This window comes from Thermobia domestica, chromosome 3 (genome assembly GCF_964235325.1).
Source record: "Thermobia domestica chromosome 3, izTheDome1.hap1.1, whole genome shotgun sequence".
NCBI classification, from domain to species: Eukaryota; Metazoa; Arthropoda; class Insecta; order Zygentoma; family Lepismatidae; genus Thermobia; species Thermobia domestica.
The window spans coordinates 160,817,596-160,840,157 of record NC_137456.1 but is presented as its reverse complement, the minus strand read 5'-3'; the positions used below and the strand labels follow the sequence as shown (position 1 = coordinate 160,840,157).

At 35.4% G+C, this 22,562-nt stretch overlaps 1 protein-coding gene across 2 annotated transcripts in view; it reads right to left on the bottom strand.

The window, feature by feature from the left end:
- RhoGAP71E (Rho GTPase activating protein at 71E) overlaps window positions 1–21,506 on the bottom strand; it is a 398,447-nt gene extending 376,941 nt beyond the window's left edge. The window contains exon 1 of one of the 2 annotated variants that reach the window (XM_081751970.1): window positions 21,336–21,506. Coding sequence is in view for 1 of the 2 variants with exons in the window: in XM_081751966.1 (XP_081608092.1) it covers window positions 1,618–1,665 (48 nt within the window). In the remaining variant the exon portion in view is untranslated. Of the gene's footprint in view, window positions 1–1,617; window positions 1,755–21,335 lie in introns of those variants that run through there. The other variant, XM_081751966.1, reaches the window with a different exon arrangement.
- Between the last annotated feature and the right edge of the window lie 1,056 nt (window positions 21,507–22,562).

Sequence of the window (22,562 nt, the reverse complement as noted above, 5' to 3'; positions counted from 1 at the left end):
AACATTTTTAAAATACGAAACATTCTCAATTCAAACATCAAATAAACTTATTATTAGAATTTTTATGACAATAAAACGATGAATGATGATACGCCATAGCTTCAAAACACGATGTCTCTCCACTTAATTTGTTCAGGTTTAACGCTGTTATACATTTAAACAGTTTATTTAGATTTGATAGACGGTTTATTTTTAAAATCACTATTTGAGTATACATCCATGTCTGAAAATAACGAATTACTTGGAGAATATTTTCTCATAATGTTTACAAAAAATGTACCTTATAAGAAAATAAATATTAATTTGGCAATATTCCAGTATGAAAAACAACGAGAAACTTTTGAAAAATATATGTAGGACATTTCGATGATATGGATTAATGTTAGCTCCAAATCCACTTCAGATAGGTCACTATGATGAAAATCGATGCTATCCTTCAGATTCCCTCATACCTCATAGGGCTACTATTCTTTACTTTTATTGTAGATATGAAATTATTTAGAACGTAGCATTAATAGAATTTAGAAATTTTAACTATGATAATCAACGGCGAAACATTTATCTCTTTAAATTAAAAGTTACTTTCTAAATAATATCTACAGAACGTATTAAATACTAAAACATCATCCAAACCTTTCGAGTGTACTACTCAATCGTGCAAAGAACCCGAAAGTTTCCAACGAAATCGTTTTAAGGCGAAAAACAACTTCTCCGGTTCTGTGACTAATTCAAAAGTTTATTATTAAATACAATTGGAATAAGTTATGACGAAATGAAATAGTTCAATTGTTACATAAACCATATATTGGCGATTTTATTCAGATATTATACGCATGAAAAATCAGTAAAATTAGTTCGTAAAATTTAATCAATAGACTGAAGTGAAATCTAATGGACCTTTCACTGTAATAATATTTAGAAAGTACAAAGATACGAAATTGATAAATAGTAAACAACTTATAATGTAAATATGTAATATTTTATAACACTTTAGACTGAATTACCAGCAATATATATTACATACTTATATTTACTCTCATAGTATATAAGCAAGATTTTAGCTTGATTAGTTGGTATCTGTAAAATCCCTATTCAACACTAAAACTACATGAGACGTGGACCTACGGTTAAACATGAGATCCAAATTGAACCCGGACATGCACTAACCACATTGATACACGGAAGACATGTTTTAGCTGCACCTCTGAAAAATATTTTGCATTTTCCGACAAAAAATAAAAAATAAATTTTTAGCAATTTCGAATTATCTTTAAAACTTTTTCACATTTCTTCATATTGTTCATTTAGTTTGTTCATATTTGACTATTTTCCATTATATTCCACCATAAGATAAAGAGAAATTTTGCATTTTTTGCGAAAATACTTCAAAAATTTCGCGAACTGTAGTTTCCTTTCACTCTTTCAAAAAAAAAAAAAGAAAAGAAAAGAAAAGAAAAGAAAGAAAGAAAAAGAAAAAGGAAAAGAAGTACAGCAGCTTAAACCGTAAGCCACTAAGAATTGAATATCAAAAAAGAAAAACTTGATAATGATTTTTATTATTATTAATTCCACGACGAAAATGAAAGTATCCAAGCAAAAGGGATGAGATCTACTCACCTGCTCCACAGTGCTATATGATCCCACCACTTTCCAAAACCGCACCATAATTCAAGTTTATAGATTGAACCCTTCAGGCAACTATGCAGGTTTCTTATTACACTTATTGTTCTTCGCGTGCCAGAAAGCAAACACTTTTAAATCGCCACGCCTTCTCATAATAGTGAGAGAGCTGCGAATGCTGCGAGGATGAGAATGAAAACATGACAGGCGGTTCTTTAGGTTCGGTATGAAGTTCTTATCACTCTTACCAGGCTGTTACATTGTTTCTAGGTCAAACAACGCACCAATACCAAACATGGTAGCATAGCTCAACACTCCGTGTCCAGCAGACACGGATTGCTAAGCTCCTTCCACCACACAGGGCATCACGTCTCTCAACACTCCTACTTCCCCACTATACGCATTAATGTAACAGTATGCTACATTGTAAGTTTCACGTTCATACACACGACATATGCAAAAAAAAATCCAATGTTATTTCACTCAGTATTCCTAGGTTATTTTAGCACTCATTAATACTTCCTCAAGGTGGTTTCTAATCATGAATACATTTCTGGAGAAAACCTAGCAAATAACATTGATGCTATCCCGGTAAATCGCATCGTAGCTACATTACGGCAAATATCTTCAAACTCAACTCCGATGATTGAAAAAATAAAGACATAAATTACCAAATATTACTCAGGTTATTTTGATAAGTACAAGCAATAGTCTGAGGCAAAACCTTAACCAAGCAAATTACTTTTTTCTTTACCCTTAACCAGGCCGCAACCAGTCACAGAAGTTTGGAAGGAGTTTGTTGGAGGGGGAGGAGGAGGAGTAGTTGAAAATTTAAAATTGCTCTACATGAATAATACTCAGATCTTGTATTCTTGGTGATCATCATTCTCGTTATACCTCTTCACTCCTAATAATAAAAAAATAATTTCAAAATTGTTTAGTAACCCATTATACATATAAAATGTGCACGAAGTAACACTTCTATTGGATGCTTGCGAAGCTCCATATGATTAAATTCTACTTATTGAAGTACACTGTAAGTTCAGCATCTTAGTAGCACAATGGAACACGTGATTTCTTTTTCTTCTACCATAATTTATTTCGCACCAAACACTATCAAACTATTTTCTTCCTCAACCTGAGCAAGGTAAATGTAGAGGCTCCTACTACTCTTATTAATTTAGTGATTGTAAAATGGAAAATTTTAGATTATATTAGATTAAGTTAGCATATTTATTATTATTTTAAAAATAATATCCAAAGTATCTATTAAAATACATTTGAAAAGAAACGAAAGGTATGGATCACCGTTTCTCATTATTACTTTTGGATTTTTCCTTCAAATGACATACTGAAAGGTTGTTATAACTCTGCCGTAGCGATCCCAAGCACGCGTTAAAACGAAGGGGACTCAAGCAGGACACGTTCTGGTGTTCCCTCTGAAACATCACATTATATATATATATATATATTTTTTTTTAATAATAATAAATGTCAACAGTTGTTATTGGTAAAGCATCCGTAAAAGATACAGCCACGAACATTACAAAGTGGAAGGTTGGATATATATAAGAAATGATAGCTTTTTTCAGTAGCAGCATAGTTTCACTGTATGTCTGATAGTTGGACAACCAACATGACAGCAAATACATGCCCGAAAACATAACATGCCAGGATATTCCTCCACTTGGAGGAAAAAGTATTACTATCTAAGAGAATCACTTAGAGAAACAACCACGAGATAAATCTGCGGAAATTCCATTCACGTTAAGTTCAAAGAAATAGGATTTAATGCAAAAAAAAAAAAAAAAAAAAAAAAAACTAAAAGAACAATACGCATCATGCAGAGATCGAAAAAGTATGGAAAGCTAAACAAAATGAGAAAAGAAGGAAAGAGGGACAGGAAAGAGCAAAAGACATGGGAATAAATTAAATTTTAACACTTAAGGATAAAAAGTCTCCGTCTTTCCCCCTGCCCCCTGTATTTTCTTGGTTTTTCTCCCTTCATAGGATAAATCCCTTTCAGTATCAAACGCGATCATCATTTATAGTGTTTAATTCCTTGAAAAAAATGTAACTCAGTCTAGGCTGAGACTCGAACACAGAATCCTTAGAACGACAGTCACACACAGTACCCACTTACGACAGTCATACACAGTTCAAATCTCGGCTGGTTCACTTTGATTTTTTTTTCTCTCAAGATACATTTCTATATGTTTGTATTTGTCACTAATAATTGCTTTATTGCATTCTTTGTAGATTAACTTAAATTAGTGGAGGTTAAGTCAAGTCAGGAAGATTAAGATAAATATATGGCAATTTTATACGTGTGTGCAGTCCAGAGATGGAGTGAGTCAGTGGGTCAAGATTTGTGAGTGGGTCGTGGGTCAACAGGATGTGACTCACTGCGACACACAACTCACCGTGACCCACTCTGACCCAACAACCCATTCTGACCCACTGATCGACTCTGACTCACCAACCCATTATGCTCAGTGCATTATAGACAGCTTCTTCTAAGCACTGATGAATTTGTCTACCTTTTACTTTCAAGGCCTCTCTTTTTCTTCTTTTTTCATTGTTTCTATTGAAAAAAGAACTTCAGGCAATTGACCATATTTGGAATTGTAATAATAGCAATAGGACTTACTTCTTGATTTTTCAGACACATCCTGAGAGTTTTTAGAGGAGCTAACTACTGAAACAAATTGTGAATCACCTATAATGTACGAATTATTACATAAAAAATTGAAAAAATGAAATGAAATGAAATCTTTGAGTTTTACGTCCCACGGTTATGCCGGTTTGGCTAAAGGACACGGTGATGATGAGTAATGAATGAAAGAAATGGTGGAATGAAGAAAGTGGGAGGAAACGGGAGAACCCCGAGAAAACCCACGCACACGGTGTTTGTCCACCACAAAGTTCACTTGGTGGGGGTACATAAAAAATTGAATATAGCAATGTGTGTGAGATCATCATGATCAAATTGCAAAGTCAACTGAAATGACATTTGGTATATACATCGTTAGGCCCTAATCTTAATATCATTTTTTAAAGCTCTCTTTCATTTGGGCGGGGGCATTTTCTATATAGGGGTGTATATAGGGTTGATTTCTAAAAATAATCAAAAACGATCGATATTAGTTCAGAAACAAATTGAAAACCAATTATTGAGAAATAAAAACTACAGTGTTACGCTTTTAACATCTACTGCCTTTTATTATAATAATTGCTGAAACTTGTGTTTATATATGGAGCGTTCACAGCATAAGGGTATCACGTCATAAACTTATGAGGAAAATGGACATAAAATTTGTATTGTAAGCTTAATTACGTGTGAATTTTAAATTTGTAGGGGACGCTTAATTATATGGCCAATTTTAGACTTCTCTTTCCTTTGGTCTACTTTACCTTGATTTGAGACTTTCAAAAATGAAACATCTCTTGAATTTATGAATTTTAAAAAATGAAGCATCTCTTATAAATACCTAAATTGTATTTTTGTATTGGCATAGCACATAATGATTCATTATGGTCTGGGAGCTAGGTAGTGCTTAACTGAAACGACACTCCATAATAAACAAATAAATCTCGTTTCACAATGTGAAACTGCGGTAGACTTTCAAATTATCCACAGATAATATTCAAACTTGAAGTAGTACATATATAACTACTGTTTGCACTAGAGTCGTCGTCGTCTTCTAAGCATCCTTTCCCAGTTAACTGGGGTCACTTTTACATATCCAATCCAAACTATCTTAGTCTACTTTCTTGCAGTTTTTCTTTTACTGGTCTCATCTATACTTTTCCCCAGATCACTCACTTCATTCTTATTTTGTATTTCCGCGTCACTCCACACATCCACAGCAGCACCTTCATCCCCGCAACATGCACCTTCTGTTCCTCTCTCCTCTCCGTCACCCAATATTCCGCTCCGTATAAAGCAGGTGTCATTGCAACAGGGTGATAAGATCAAAGATAGAAACTGTTCCACGGACACTGAATTCATACCACGAAACCATTACTCGCTATCCCTTATTGTTTCCCCGATATATCTTACAGTTTTTGCTCTATAAAAATCAGTATGGAAACCAGAAGTAAGCAAATTCAACTTACAAGATTTAGATTTAATTACCGTTTTGATAGTCTTGCGGGTTGTGTTGATATGTTCTACTAAGGCTCTAAATCGATTGCCCGAAACTGTTTGTCATTTATTACATTTTTTTTTTCTACTGCAACAAAGGTTGTAATCACAAATGGTTAATTTGAACAACTTCCGGTTTCAATAGAGGACTAATGAAGACGGAACATATTCCTGGGAAACTAAGCACACAACTGTTATCCCCAGTGGTGCTATTCTAATTTTTTAACAAACGGTTCTCTCTCTCTCTCTCTAAGTACAGAGAGTATGTGGATATAATTCTCTTAGGAAGAAAACACATAGAAGGTAGGGAAAATCAATTTTTTTTTTTTTACTGAATACCACAAGTAACAAGTAGTGACTACTCAGCATCCTAATACAAAATGGCATGACGAAATTAGGTAGTACTGCGAATGTATTGGAAAGAACTTATCCAAGATAGATGCTTGTCAAAAAGTATTGAAAATATCCTTCTTCAAGACTGGATCAACAATTGTTGATAATGGTATGTATGCGTTTCAAATATAACTAACCGTTATCACTACACTCATGTGATCCCAGTTCTCATTCCTGATATCTGAGCATTTGAGATTAAAAAATAAAGCTTATATCTTGTTCTGAGAGATCAATGTTTAACCTTGTAGCGGCAAGGATTTCTAGCAACAAAAACACTTAAATTAAAATTTACTGATCTTGGATCTAACAGGATAAAAGTTATTCCCATGTCTGGGTATAACAAACGGTTCTGCGAACTGGAAATATTTTAACAACTGGTTCTAACGAACCGGCTGAATAGCACCACTGGTTATCCCTCAATTCTTCAAGTAATTTGCTAAATTCATCATCTGTATTTTAGAAGCTTTTACTGTACTTACTCCACCTATACTTTATGCTAATATGAATAACACAATAACATAGTTAAATCTGCAGTGATGATAATGAATTACGAACTGGACGTTTTAAAACATAGGATGCACTTCTAATGACGGCGCTATATAGCAAAAAGGTAGTTCTAAATCAATTTTAGAAAGTATAAGTATACATTAATACTTTTCCTACAAATACTAATCTGTTACTAACTTTAAAATAAAGCTAATAAGACATTAGTCATCTCAAGAAAAGAAACAACGAAAAACTCTTTACACATAGGTAACAGATCGCCCAAAAGAAATGAATAATAGATCTAAACTCTGTGAGGACTGTCATTTCTCATACTGGGAGATAAATTATATGATCTGATACCTGAACCGAACTGGGAAGGAGAGAGAAAAACAAACAAAGCTATCTTTTTACCCATAAAAATCTGGTAAGTAGTACTTCTTATGCAAATAATACTACACTTGTCAACATCTGTTTCACTTTTTAAATGAAATCAGTAGCACGTGTCCATGACAAAAATAAATAAATAAAATAAAATAAAAATCTTTTTAACACCGAATACTCCAAGTGTGCCATACGTTTCATTTCAGATAAAGCGTAATCGGAATACAATTTGGAACAACAGATGAAATTTAAAAATTTAAAAATTTGGAACTAAAAATCTCGAATTCATAACCAAGTATGTAGGAAAAGCAAACCACTACTCGGACGTACCTCTCAAGTGCATCTATCAAGATTTAGAGAACAAGAAAAAGAAAAAATTACGAAACGAATGCGAAGCACTAAGAAAGTTATAAAAACTCAGGAATTTTGTTTTAACGGCCTTTTCTGATCAGGGATTTCCAAGGTCATGTCTCATCTAATGAACATAATCGGCACACAGGTGCACATTATTGATATTTGAGTACATCAGGAAGTATTTGTAGATTGAAATGTATTCTATATAAAGATGTATATAACGGTTAACATTACGGATCAAGTAAAATAAAGGACAGACAAGTCAGAAAATAGTAAAATTCTTATCTTTTGAATGAATAACACAAAGGAACAACTAAAATATACTCCGAAAATGTTATTGTTACGAGAACTTAAGTGGATAAGCCCTAAGTAGAAAATCGCAGAAAGGAAAACGCTGGCTGCACAGATAATAGCAAAACCGACTAGTGCAACAAAAACCACTGAAAAATGCTCACACAAGAACGTAACACAAAGTTACCTAAAGTAGTTTTCGATTAGACTCTTGTTGCTCTCATATTGATAGGGAAAACTGCTAGCGAGCATCACCCATCACGAAGGACGAAGTTACCAATATCTACATTTTAATTAATAGAAATTAATTAAAATGTGTTATTTTTGTATTATCTCTAAACATGTAAGGATGCACGGCTATCGTTTAGTAATCGCCAACGTTTTCAATGGGATTCTCATCTTGAGTGGTGTTTCTCAAAGCATCCTTGTAAACTTCAACTCACATCTTATGATATAAATCATTAAAAGTTGAATATCGAGTTCCCACTGAAAATTTTGGCAACTATTAAATGACAGACTATAGCAAGCTTAGTCCAAGTTAATATTTGAAACCATGCGTCAGTATAATTCGCTAAGTCGTTATTCTAGTTGGATGCAAACAAAATCAACCTTTAAGAAATTTGGAAGACCTCGATGGAAAATAATTAAATCATATCTCTGAAGATAATTTACAGCGTATGGTGGGAGTTGAAGTTTGCCACGATGCTGTACGAAAACGCCACTGAGGAAGATTGGAGTTCCCACTGAAAATTTCAGCAATTACTCAATGATAGACGTATTCCAAAGTTTGTATTTGTGATCATGCCTCATGATATGTTTTCACCTCCTCTTAGTTTGGAACAAATTATGATTAAGTAACTTCCCATCTCTTTATAAGGACCATAGACAGAAAGTTATAAGAATTTATTTCCGACAGAGTAAATGCATGGAGTACTACCTTTGTGATATACCGGGTAATCATAAATACATCGAACAATTTTGTGCACCCACAATAGAAAAAAAAAAATCACTATACATAAATGATGAGGCAATAATAAAGAGAAAATTCTCATAGTACAGTAGTTGCTTGTTGCGTGCGTTAGGTTTATTCTAGAGCGCTGCTGTTGAAAGATAAAAGAGGAGCTAGGGTTCATTAAAAAGGAGACTAGCGTCCCTTTGAACACCGAGGCTATATGATACATGGACCTACAGGTTACGTCGGATCCAAACCATATTAGCTCCAGTCGAAAATCGAATCCCGGTCTCTCGTACCGTAAGCCCATACGCTAACCATACAGCCAAGAGAGAGCTCTAATAAGAACCAGAAGAAGGCGTATGCTGTGTTGGAATTAGTTACCATGAATTCGATTATACAACAGTCCAAAGGAATTTACACACACTTTGATAAACATATACCACATTGAAATATCTACTGTCGGACTATTAAACGTCACAGATAAATAAATAAAAATCCTCCCATTTTTAGTCCTTTATATGAAGAGTTATATGACTGCAAATGCATCAACCTGAGCCTTAACTTCAGTTAACTATGGTATCTACATCTGTGCTAAGTCAAAATATTTTCACATGGAGGATCGTCTTCTAAACCGCTGCCATTATTAATATTCTTGTGTGTGTTTATAAACTAAAAAAAGAAAGAAAAAGAAGCAGTAGTGATGAATATTCTATTTAAATTAGGTTAGCAACGAAACTAGTCCTAACCGAACTTAACACTTGTAAAGAAAAGGGCAGCAAACACTAAAGTAAAGGATAAGTTCTGAATTACAGTGTTCTTTTTTCACCAGAATCTTACTCAACTTGACGTATTCAATTTTCTATACAAGAAGCACTAATTTATAACTAGTGCGACTTCTCACCTATTTAGGGGGCGCGGTGGCTCAGTGGTAGAGCGTTCACCTCCGGTGCTTGGAGTCCCTGGTTCGATCCCAGCTCGGGCTGTGTGGACTTTGTGGTGGACAAACACCGTGCTCGTGGGTTTTCTCGGGGTTCTTCCGTTTCCTCCCACTTTCTTCATTCCACCATTTCACTCATTTCTCATTATCACCGTGTTCTTTAGTCTAACCGGCACGGTTTAATATTTTACCTTATTTTTAAATCGGTACAATTTCAGGATGAGCATCACCCATTATTTTGCCTTTTTTCAGACCTACAAATCTTCAAGTCCGATATTCCCAAAAATTAGCATTCTGAAAGTTTGTAGCTTTGGTAAAGGTTAACGACATATCGGTGCTTATTTACATGACACACTCCACTTTTTTTTGTGCGCATCGAAAAGCAGGACTGGTTTATGTAGCTTAGGGTAAGGTAGAGTAAAGTAAGGAAGGGTAAGGAGTCATTCATGTCAAATCATCCAACATTATGCCTTTTTTTTAACCCACCATCTCAGATTTTCATGAAACTTCTCTCAGTTGTTAACAGTACAAGGGTCATAACATGCGTGTCTTTCCTCCTTAGACCAAATACATTTGAAGTTAAGAGGCGATTGAAGTTTGAGAAAGTAGAACATACACAGCTTCCAAGATTCTGCCTTTAGATTGCGCTCTAAATTGAAAATTTTATAGTCTTATTTCTAGATTAAACATAACTAACAAACATAGCTGCGTGAAAACTTTCTCAGAGAAGCACACACACACACACACACACAAAAAAAAAATCTTATAATTTACGTTTTTATGGAGTAAAAACACTGCATCACTAAACAAAATTATTCCGAATGTTCTGGTCGTAACTTTCGTCTTCAGCTAAAGTAACACACTGCTCTAAAGAGCTATGAAAGAAAAACAGTGGGATTTTGGGTACAGGTTGGTATTATTAATGATAAATTTATATATATTTGAGCTATGGTATGTTGGGTGAAGTATTCGAAAGATTGCATCCAAACTAGGACAGAAGAGGACCATACACGAATGCACCATAAACAGACACTTCTTATAAATAGGAAATAAACAAACAAATAAATAAATAAATAAATAAATAAATAAATAAATAAACGCAAGGAATCTCTTAACTCATCCACCTGTTTATTTTGAAAAACAAGTTTTATCACATGCTCTAAGCAAATTAATCTCGCTGCTAAAACAGATAGATATGTGAGGTATTATCAGTAATGCATATCACATATAGGCAATGTGGTGGGCAGTGTTGCCATCTTAAGGCTATATGTGCATTAATTCAGATATCCTATGACACCTACTAGTTTAGACGTTTGGTAAATTTGGTACTTGGCACCTCACTGATCATGAAGGCAGATTATTACAAATAGAAGTTTGCACTGCGTGTCACATACTTTTAAATCCACTGTCCAAAAAAAGGTATGTGCGGGACAACTAGCTCTTGATGGCGCCTCCAAAATTGTAAGAATACGAGTGAAAGAAATCCAGCACACATTTTTTCGAGTTGAAAACCAGTACAATATGCAACATAGCAGTCCGTATACAATTTAGACACAATATTATCGGACTCACATCTGATTTCAGATTGAAAATTGAAGAATATTTTTCACCCTAACTTGCTTTCTTCAACCCAATTTCGTGTTGGGATAGTGGAAACACACCACGCAAACCTTTTGTGTCATAAATAGTTTTTGCTTGCATAAATGGTGGTTTTAGGTGTGAAAGAATATGATCCAATGTGCGTGTACTGCAGTAGGCAAACACTTTATCAACGGATTGATCTTGTAATGGTCGCTGAAGGCTAGATTTAAAACTAAGTCTCTTGACTGCGACACCGATTCCATCACAAGAAGATTTGCCATGACTTGTGACACAGAATGACCAAGAAGCTGTCAGTCCAAAAGCTTCCTTGTGATCATATAAACTCACGGAGGTTTTTTAAAGCTTTTGTATTGCGCAAAACAACCATCACTGAAATAATGTATACGTAATTGCTCCTTTATGGAAGTGGTTATTTCTGATTGAATTTGTATACCACTGAAATATCGTGATCTAAGTCATATGATAAAAAACAGTGACTGCTTGTTTGTAATGCATCACCACCTTGACTTCCGTAATACATCACCACTGAATGAACTGTACAGTGGCCTTGCGTCTAATGGATCCGTGTGTTTCATTTTCAAAATGAAAATGAAATGAAATCTTTAAGTTTTACGTCCCACGGTTATGCCGGTTAGGCTAAAGGAGACGGTGATGATGAGTGAAATGGTGGAATGAAGAAAGTGGGAGGAAACGGGAGAACCCCGAGAAAACCCACGAGCACGGTGTTTGTCCACCACAAAGTCCACACGGCGCGAGCTGGGATCGAACCAGGGACCCCAAGCACCGGAGGTGAACGCTCTACCACTGAGTCACCGCGCCCCCTTGTGTTTCATTTTGAATAACAAAGGAATAATAATTTAATTTATTTACTAATGACAGAATAACATATAAATATTTATTTGGAATATAATATTCAGGCTGTGAAACGATTATAACGGACTTATTGATATGTCTCAGGGGGTCCGTGAAGATAAGATGAAAGGTAACAAACTGAATCGAAGATAATACATAAGTTCCTGTAGGTTTTTGTTTTGAATATTATTAGTATAGTAATTTATTATATATGACACGATCATGTTTCTGTAAAATAGTATACGAAAACTTATATAGTATTTAAGTCAATATTTCTTGGAAGGAGGTTCAAACCTCCAATCATAGTCTCAAAGGGAACCGTAACTAAAAGAAGGTTAAGAATCATTGGGTTATAACATAATGTCAATGTAGGCCTAATATTTTTATCCTCCTCCATTAGTTGTGTAATAGTCCTTCAAGGTAATATTTGGAAGCTCATGAATATAATGCAATGAGCTCATGAGTTAAGTGTTTTGTTTTCTCAATCAGTTATAGCACAAGGAAATTTTGTTGCTGTACTTGAATTGAATCTGAAGGTCCAATAGGCAGTGTCACTAGAATAAAACCACTTTGTCCTGCAAGATACAGGGGTGACCAGATTCGAGAATTTCTAGATAAGTGTGATGTTCTAGATAAGTAAGATACCAGAAACTCTGCATGACATTTCTGAAACCAACAAACAGCTTATAAGAGCTCCAGATCTTCTAGCCCATTTCGAAACTGGCATAACGCTGTTGAGTCTATTACTTGGACAGAAAATAATTGTCATGCTGGAACTTCTGAATAAGTCATTACAAAGTCGGAAACAAACTGTAACAGGCTTGATTAAAGGTGTTGAATCAATTGTTTCAGGAAATATTCAGAACCTACACAACGAAGAATGTTTTGACAAAATAATGCAACAAACTAATGAGAAAGTAGAAAAATATAATTTGAACCCCCTTTCATTGTCAAGAATGAAGAGAGTATCAAGGAAGTACACATGGGCAGTAGATGCGTATGCCGGTCAATGCGTATTACAGAAAAAAAATATTATGCCATCATTAATGCAGCTGTGAAAGACCTAGAACCAAGATTTACTCAGTAGGATTTCCCGCGTCTTCGACAACTAGAAGATACGCTGTTACCTGGTGTGGTTGACATACTGGAAAATTATCCGAAAATAGATGTAGCGTCATTTTCTCTTGAGATGGACATGTTTCTGCAGAAGACTAGCGTCTTGTGTCAGTCATGCTGGCAAAGTACTACGAGAAATGGAACCAGAAGCTTGAGCTATGTTTAAAAACGCTGAAAACTTATTGTATACTTCGATTGTGCTGCCAGTTTCTTCATGTGAAGCTGAATGGAGCTTTAGCACCATTCGAAGACTAGAAGCACAATGACACAGGAGAGATTGAATCGTGTTATCATCTGTCCGCACATCATTATTTACTGCACCTTCTTACCCTAGACGAGTTAGCAGACAGTTTTATTGCTAGTAATGACCTCGCACGACGATCTTTGGTCCAATCACCATTAAAAAATAGGTAACTAAAGTACATTAAGATGATTTTGTATTCCTTGCGTCATTGTGTGTGTGAATTTGCTTTTTCGTGTCAATTTTTTTTTTCTTTTTAATTTTATTGTTGAATATAATATTGAATAGCTGCGAGATAATTAAATTTTGTTCAGTCTATCACGGATATCTGTTTAATAAATAAAAATTGACGTGACATAATCTAAAATTACGCTGAGGTACTAGCATTTAAATCACTTCCTTTGATGTTCAACCAAATTTTACATGCCAGAGACGCCGGTGCAGCGAGTCCCCAGGTAGTTTCTTCCCTGGTGTGTGAAGAGGCACTGCACAGATTCCGTGTTCCAATGTAAATTTTCTTGCCTGTCAAACTATGTGCTCTGAAGCTTCGAATTCTTTGCAGTCTTCTTTCTGGATCACGATTGAGGAGTCAGTGTGAATATTTGGAGTTCTCGCTGTCCATTCACTATGAGCAACTTCTGCTTCATTAAAGAAACAAAGTGATCTAAATGTGCAACCTTCTGTTACAGGTTACTTTCACTGTCGCTGCTTGAGTTATCATTAAATTCAACTTCTAAAACTTCGGATAGTTTGTCTGCTAGAGTTTTTGTAAGCTCTTGCACAATTTGGTACGGAATGCACTTTTAATGATGACTTTTGCGAATCTTCTGAAGTTCTGTCAAGTACAGCTCGAGTTCCTTCTTTCACCGCTTCAGCATTCAACTCATGATTGACATCACTTTCTTCTGATTTCTCAGATAAAACTTCAACACCTTGTAAACGTTCATAGCTAATGTCTTCCTACACGATGCGCATATTTTCTGTCCATAGATTAAATGAACACCTGATCTGTCTGCTACTTTTTTTCCCCTGTACCGTAAAGAGATTGTATGCAGAATGTGCTTAACTGGAACCGCTGTTTAATTTCATAAGGTCGCAAGTATGGTCTTTAAAACAGTTCAAATTTTCTCAAATACAATGAATTGTGATCCCAACTAACTGTCTGGAAATCTTCTTCGGATATACCTGTCCTTAGCACAAGAAGGGCTGTCTTTCTGCCGGTAATATTTCTACACTTTCAAAGTATTGTAAAATATTCTGGAATGTTTCATATACTTCCGGAAGGATCCAGATTGTTCCGGAATGATACATATAATTCCAGGTTTGACAAAAACCATGGATTTTATTGAATAAATAAATAAATAAAAAAAAAACAACCAAAAAACCCTTTCGTTTTGGTTTAAACCAGGTTTTTAAATTTAAATAATTTGCTCTATGTATGTATATCACATATGGACAGAAATAAGTTTGTTTCGCTTTGGTGTCATTATGCAACAACCGGGTTATGCTGGAAGGGGTTACATTCGCTCAAAGCGGAATCCAAACCGCTTCTCGACTTACATTCGAGAGAAATTGTTCTCCATTTGAACTCGAAACTGAGACTAATTGACCACAAATGTTATGCGTCTGCCAACTTACTCACGAACGACTCTTGAGAAAAATACCTTGTATTGATCTTTACATACTTGCTAATATAATTGCCAATAATCATTCCAGGAGAAAAAGATAAACAGTTGCACAAGTGAAATCATTACACAGAATCACATAGGGACAATTTCAAAATACTGCACAGTGCAGAAGAACTAATTTAGTCCAAGTTAGTTCACTACAAGTTTTATTAGTCCAAGTTAAAGATACGACGACTTAATTTGCATATTAGTAAGAAAAGGAATTAAAGATACGAATTATTTGAGTCCACTTTGGCTCTGACCCATTTCTACATAAATAGATACCAAAGGTACTTTTGATTTCCATAAATACTTCTCGTGGATGACCCCCTCCTTCCAAAAAGTACAGCATTTCGATGTATTTTATCAATAGTAAAGATGATTAAAACAAACAATGTTTTGAATTTTTATTTGATTCCAGTTGCATACCAATAAAAAAAATCACAAAAGAAACATTTATAAACTTATATTTTAAAAAGTTGCCTTTGTAGTATAATCTCTTTGAGTAATGAATGAGGAATTTATGTCTGAATATAATACGAATAACATACGGGAGTGAAACGTGATAACCACAAATGTGTGTTCATCAAGATTTTACGAACACTTACACTTTTACGAATATTTTTCGTATTTTCGGTTTAAACCAGCCAACCCTGTATAATTCTATAATGTTCAACAATATTCTGCAAAAATTCGGCTGTTCCAAAGCTTTGTAAAATATTCTGTACTGTTTCATATTCTTCTGGAAGGATTTAGAATATTCCACTAGAGAACAGAAATAAAGAAATAAACTTCAAACAAATCCCGAATTTCCCAAACGTCTAAAACCGTAGGTAAAGTAGGGTGTCTGAATTAATGCAGATATACTCTTAAAGTGGTAACACTGTTCATCACATGGCCTATATGTGAATATATATTACTGAGCACCTTACATACTATTTTAGCAGCGATATTAATTCGCGATGAACCTATAAAATTTGTTTTTAAAAATAAACAAGTGGAAGAATTCAGGAACACCTTGCATTTACTTATTTATATGAAGTAAGTGTCCGGTTATGTTGCATTTGTGCCCCTTCTGTCCTTGTTTGGGCGCAATCTTTGAGATACTTCACACACACACACACCGCCACAGCTCAAGTATATATATATGTATATATATTGTAATTCGTAATTTAAAAATTCATAAATGTACTACATTCACTACTAATACCAGCATGTACCAAAATCCCAAAGGTTTTCTTTCATAGCTCTTTAGAACAGAGCTTTAAGTTTTGCTGAAGACAAAAATTACCACCAAAACATCTGTACTTTTCGTGATAATTCTTGTTTAGTGATGTAGTGTCTTCGCTCCATAAAATGTAAGTTACAACTTTCTTTTAACAAAGATAGGAGTTTGCTATTTTGATAATATATACTTTTTTTTTTCTGACATCTACAAACCTTGGTGCTCCACTGAGAAAATTTCCATGCAGCTATGTTTGTTAGATCTTGAGTTATAACATGTTCAATTTAGACTGCAGTCTCAAAGCAGAATCTCGGAAGCTGTGAACATGTGCTATTTTCCCAAACTTACTCACTCTTGAGAAAAATACTCCACTATGAGTCCACTATGAGAACTCTAACAAGTGACAGAAGTTTCATGAAAATCTGAGATGGTGCGTTAAATTGCCTGGATGAACTGACACGGAATGATCCTAAGGTAAGTCTGGATCCTTTCATAAAAAATTAATTCAGAGCTATTTCTTATGTCCACCACGTAAGGACACCAACTGAAGCGGGTGTTGTAGAGCCGACCCCACATACAATGAATATGGGTGAAGTGCAGGAAACTAGGTCCAGAAATATAATATGTAAAATTTGCAAGAAATGGTGAATCGGTTACCGTACTTTTCGTCAAGTTCATGCTCACTGAACAAGTTTAATATGGTATTCTCAGATGTGAAAAAGAGCGAGATGTCGATACTATTTGAGTAGAGGCATTCTGACTTAGACTTTAGGGTGTAATGAGCAAATTAGTTCCCCGCACTGAAAGATGGAAGTTCCATGTGACGGATGTGACATTTTGATTTTACGTTTTATACGAATGCATGTTGATGAAGAAGTTATTAAGTTTTATCGAGTGGCATGGATTATCGAAATTGAGCAGAAAATGTGGCAAATGTATGAAGGACTTTTCATACATAAAGAAACGGAGGAACAGTTACATATTCAAATCTGAACACAATGCTGATGATTTGAAACACCATTGGCAGAAGCCGGCAGTGATAGATAATTTTTTCTAGGACATTAAGTTGTATATAGAGAAGGTATTATTATTTATAACTTATTGATGCAAATTGGAAAAGATACGGAAGATCTATTACTTATTCACGGCCACTATGAAAGAAAACGCAGAAGTCCATAGTCTCCTCAAGGCAGTGTTGGAATCGTACAAACGATGAAGGTAAGTAATTGCAGTGAATGTATCAAGAAAACCACTAACCTAGTGTTTCCTGAGACATTCTCGTTTATGCGCATACCCACCGTTGCTGACGCACCTGCTTCCATTGGATGTAACCCCTTGCGCCCCCTGCTGCGCTTCTGACCTGCCTAGGATAGATAGCATTCCTGAGGAAGCATCTAGAATGCTAGCTCGCATCTTATGTGTAAAACTGGGTTAGTAGCCATGTTGATTACTTTCTTTATTACTACTCAATGAAGATGCAAGCCAGTATTTTAGAGCCCTTGACCATTAACAGTTTTAGTGGACACGTAGCACAGGTTGGTTTGTGGTTTTTACACTGTATTTACAGGAAAAACGGCGAAGTCCTCTTAAAGTGAATGTGCACCGAGGAACTCTTGGCAAAGACTATCTAAGGTGGTAAAGTGAATTTCCTGATAATAAAATTTTAACGTTTTAAATCTTAAATTACTAGACCTACTCTGCACCACAAAGGCCATAAATATTTACCAATGTTATCGAACAGAAAGTAAACAAACATTTATGTTGAATACAGCAGATATTACAATTATGTACAGCAAATATCAAGCAAAAACAGACTGGCTTCGATATCCACGTCAAGTACTTTGCCTTCGGGTTAAATTTAGAGTTTCCCCTCCGTTTTTTATAAAAATTAGGAAAATTTACAGGAGAAAGAGGTAAGAAATAATGATTTGTGGTTCTTATGTGATGTTTAGATGTGTAAGTTTGGCAGTAAATATATGTTTAATATGAGAAAAGTTATGTAGAAGTGGGTACAATTTGCAACACGCGGAAGGTTTCGGTTATTCTGCAGCATAGTAGTCGTATAGGACGGCTAATCGGTGCGTTGAAAAAGATATTTCCGCATTGTGTTTTATAGAATTATATAAGAATAGGTAGAAAATCTATTAAAGTTTTATGAGAACAACAGATTACTGGATCTAAGTGATAACTGAAGCCTCTATGAGAACCGGGTCTGACTAATCTAACTTATTCTAAACTAACATATCCTAACAATGTTTAATGATATAATTGCTTTATTTTAGGTTTGAAACTGGAGGGGTAACTCTATAAAACTTAAGCCTTGCCTTCTTATCGACAGCTAAATACGTAGCCTCTCCTCCGAAATTCATGCCCAAAAGATAATTGTCAGCATATCGAATAACATATACCTACTACACCACTCGTAAGATAAATTATCACTTCCATGTAGTCTGAACTCTAATTAAGATACAACTCATACATAGTTATTTAAACTATAGCCAGGGGTGTAGCCAGCAGGTTTGTGTAGGGGGGGCCCGTGGTTTTTGAGGGGGGGCCCGTGGTTTTTGAGGGGGGGCCAGCTACAATGTACAAAGCCAAAATAAAATGTTGCTGCTAGTGTTTTTGAGGCCTGAAAGAAAGGAAAATTTTGGTTTTCTTCTGGAAAACTAAAATCACTATTTTAGCTTATTATTATTATTATCCATAAATTATATTCAAGATAGTTTTTATCATGCTTAATCAAGAACTACTGCCCGGGACCAAACGCTATACTTTTGTGCATAATTATAAAGGTAACCAAGAAAGTTCTGTCCCTTTTCGTGGAAGTCTGTGTTCAATTGGACCTCACACCGTGAGTTGGATGCGAGTGGAGATAAGGCGAACGTCACTTGTTGGTGTGGATATATCCAACATACTACCTGGTTGTGGCAATTCAGACACACCGTGAACTTGCGTAAAGACAGAGGGAACATGGGACATCCACATAGCGTCATAAGAGCATGTATGCTGAACGAGTTCAAATGGAGGTCAAACGCCGCTGTAGCGGGACAGAAGATATGCCAGGCCTTTGGTGAGGGTGTCGTGACGCCTCGGACATTGCAGCGATGGTTTAACAAGTTTAAGGACGGTGACGAAACACCCGAAAACACAACGTGCCAGAAGACCAACACATGTACAAAGAGGAACTGGGACTACAATTCAGTGTGTGGAGAAACCATTCGGCAGCACATCCATCAACTTGTGAAGCACTACAAGTTGGGTCAATGGGTCTCACATATTTTGACTCCGGGCCAGAAGGCAACGCGGCAGTCGCCTGTGTTTATTTACTGTTTCGGAGCCATTTCTGGACAGGGCGTTGACATGTGATAAAAAAGTGTGTCCTATACGAAGCTCCACGGCGCCGTCATCATTAATTAGCATCCCATGAACCGATTTCAAAACAGCCGAAACCAGCACTGTACCAGAATAAGGTCCTTCTCTGTGTTTGGTGCATCGTGCATCGGGAACTGCTACCAGCTGGTCAGAGTATCAATGCAACTGTGTAGTGTCAGCAGTTGAGCTGTGCTCAACAAAAACTCAAAACCCTGGAGCCATCGCTTCTGAATTGCAAATGTGTCTTCGTTTACGGGACAACGCTAAGTCCCACGTGGCTAAGATGACTCAGGACACCATTTTCCGCCTTGGATGGGAAACAATATTGCAACCACTATATTCCCCGGGTATTGCACCGTCTGATTATCACCTGTTCCATTCTTTGAACAACCACCTTAGAGGACGCCAGTTCAAATCCCTATTAAAAGTCCAAAATGCACCTGATACTTTCTTCGTTTCACGGCCCACTAAGTTCTACCGCGATGGATTCCATGGCCTTCCAGAACGTTTTCAGAAGGTCGTCGATGCTGATGGGGACTATTTTTATCTTCCAGGTTAGGTGACATATCAATGTTCGAAGGTGGTGGGTGAAAAAGCAACAAAACTTTTCTTGGTTACCTTTATATTTAAATTTAAGACCTTGTATACAGAACCTATCTACACAAGATTGATTTTCTTTGAAATTTCACTTAATTTCTTTACGGTTTCCTGACAAATATATATTTATTTATTATTCGTGACTAAAAAAAAAAAAAAAAAAAAAAAAAAAACAATTATTTTATTACACTGAGTAGAAATAAAAGAGAGAGCGAATGAAATCCAAATTGAATAAAAGCATTGTTTCTCACCAAATTTTCCATCCTCTATGTATTTTAAAACACTTGTTAAAGCATATAAAAATATACTGTACTTAAAAGTCAGTTTAGTACCTTTGTTTTATGGCTGTATTTGTAGCACCTTGTTAAAACGTGTCTTCAAACTGTTAAATATAAATCGCAGTAAATTGTGTAATCTGCTGTCACAAAAAAAAGTATCATATTTTACGATCGGTATAAGGAAGAGATACTATACCATTTTTCGATCGGTATGGAAAAAAACAATATTTCTCCTTACTATTTTACCATAAATTATTAATTGTCAATAAACTTTGTTACTTTTATATGAATGAAGTGAGATAATTTTACTATGATGTTTTAAAAGCTGGTCAATTGGGGGGGCCGGGCCCCGATGGGCCCCCCCTTGGCTACACTCCTGACTATAGCAAATTAACTTACTATTATGACATACATAAACGAAAAAAAATGAAATATTTAGTGCAGTACTTTCTAAATATTATACTGTTGTGAAGTAACAAACAGCATGTGATTTAATCAGTTGTCAGTGCAGTTATAAAAACTTCAGGTAAGGAAAAACAGCTGTATGATGATAGTACACATGAACTGTCATCGGCAGCTGTTTGATATCGGCCATTATACCAAGCAGACAACTGTCAAAGATCGCGTAATAAAACTTCTGTAGCCCGTGTTTGGTTCTACATTACTGGCATTACTGTACATAGTATCGTATATATCTATGCTTTAAAATTGCATATTTTGTCTGTATGTATACTATATACATTTTTTTGTAAACAATTGACAGAACATTTTTGTAAATGTCAACTTCCAAGTTCAGTACAAGAAATTACAAATATACTTACCACCACAGGCCATTTGATACATTTGCCGGACACGTTGTTATTTATTTCATTAGCTACCACACAGAAATCACAACCACTAAATGCATTTTTCAAATATATCACCTACACATAGAATACAACCACACCTTCGCCCTCATATTTCAAAAAATCAATATGGCTTCCGATACGAGCGCACCCTAGTGTATGTGGTTCAAATAATAAACAAATGAGCGTCGTGATTCGTAACCAAATATTTTTCTTCGCAAAGATAGACGGAACGGCACATAGTGGAGTATTTAGTCAACCCGGACGAAAATATTTACCAATTAGTGTCATAAATTAATAGAGTAAATTAAATTAATTTGTGTTTACATACAGTTTTAAAGATACATTATAGCCAAAACCTGGTCCTGCAGTTTTGAAAGGTCAAGAAAATTAGGGAAACTACATTATCTTGTGTATTTTCTTTTTATTGCTTTAAACTCGCTATGGTAAATACTTTGAAACATTTTAAGAGAAAATTCTTAGTTTTGCTATTAATTAATATTTGCTACATCAAATAATGGAAAAAAAGAAAGATAAACACAAAATAAAAACAGCAATATACTTTTTTAGATATACTGTATAGGGTGTGGGCAAAATTCTGGACCGGGCTAAATATTTGGGAAACTGTAAATGTAGTCGATTCGAACTCAATTGTGATCAATGTTGGTGGTAGGGAGAAGCACTATGGCATGGTTAAGGTTGTCGTCCGCCATATTGGAATCAATTTGTTTATTTGAAATGGAAATATGGTCATGTGACATGTTAAACAACATCGTCGTTCGAAAAGAATCCAACGGTGAAGTCATTTTTCCAAAATCTGCAAAGGTTTTGAAGTTGTAAATGAATTTAGGATAGGTTATGTTATCATTCAGACTTAAATTTTGTTGTGTGTGGAACATTGGATGGACTCACTATCTATTTTTTTTCTTGTTGGTAGGATGGGATACTAACTCGAGAGGAAAGAATCGAAATTATCCTTTTGGCAGGAGGACGCTATTAGGATGTCGCTCATTGAAGATGGCTGCTACTCTTCTCTGAAACTGGTTTGAATTTCTTTTCTTCGTCTATTTAACTATGGTTTTCTCTTTTTCTGATTTCCCTTGCCATTGTTTAATAGGGATATTGTGGGCTAAGGGTAATAGTAATTCGTAAAACCTGATCCTTGTATGAAGAACAGACAACCCAAACAAGGACAGACAAATT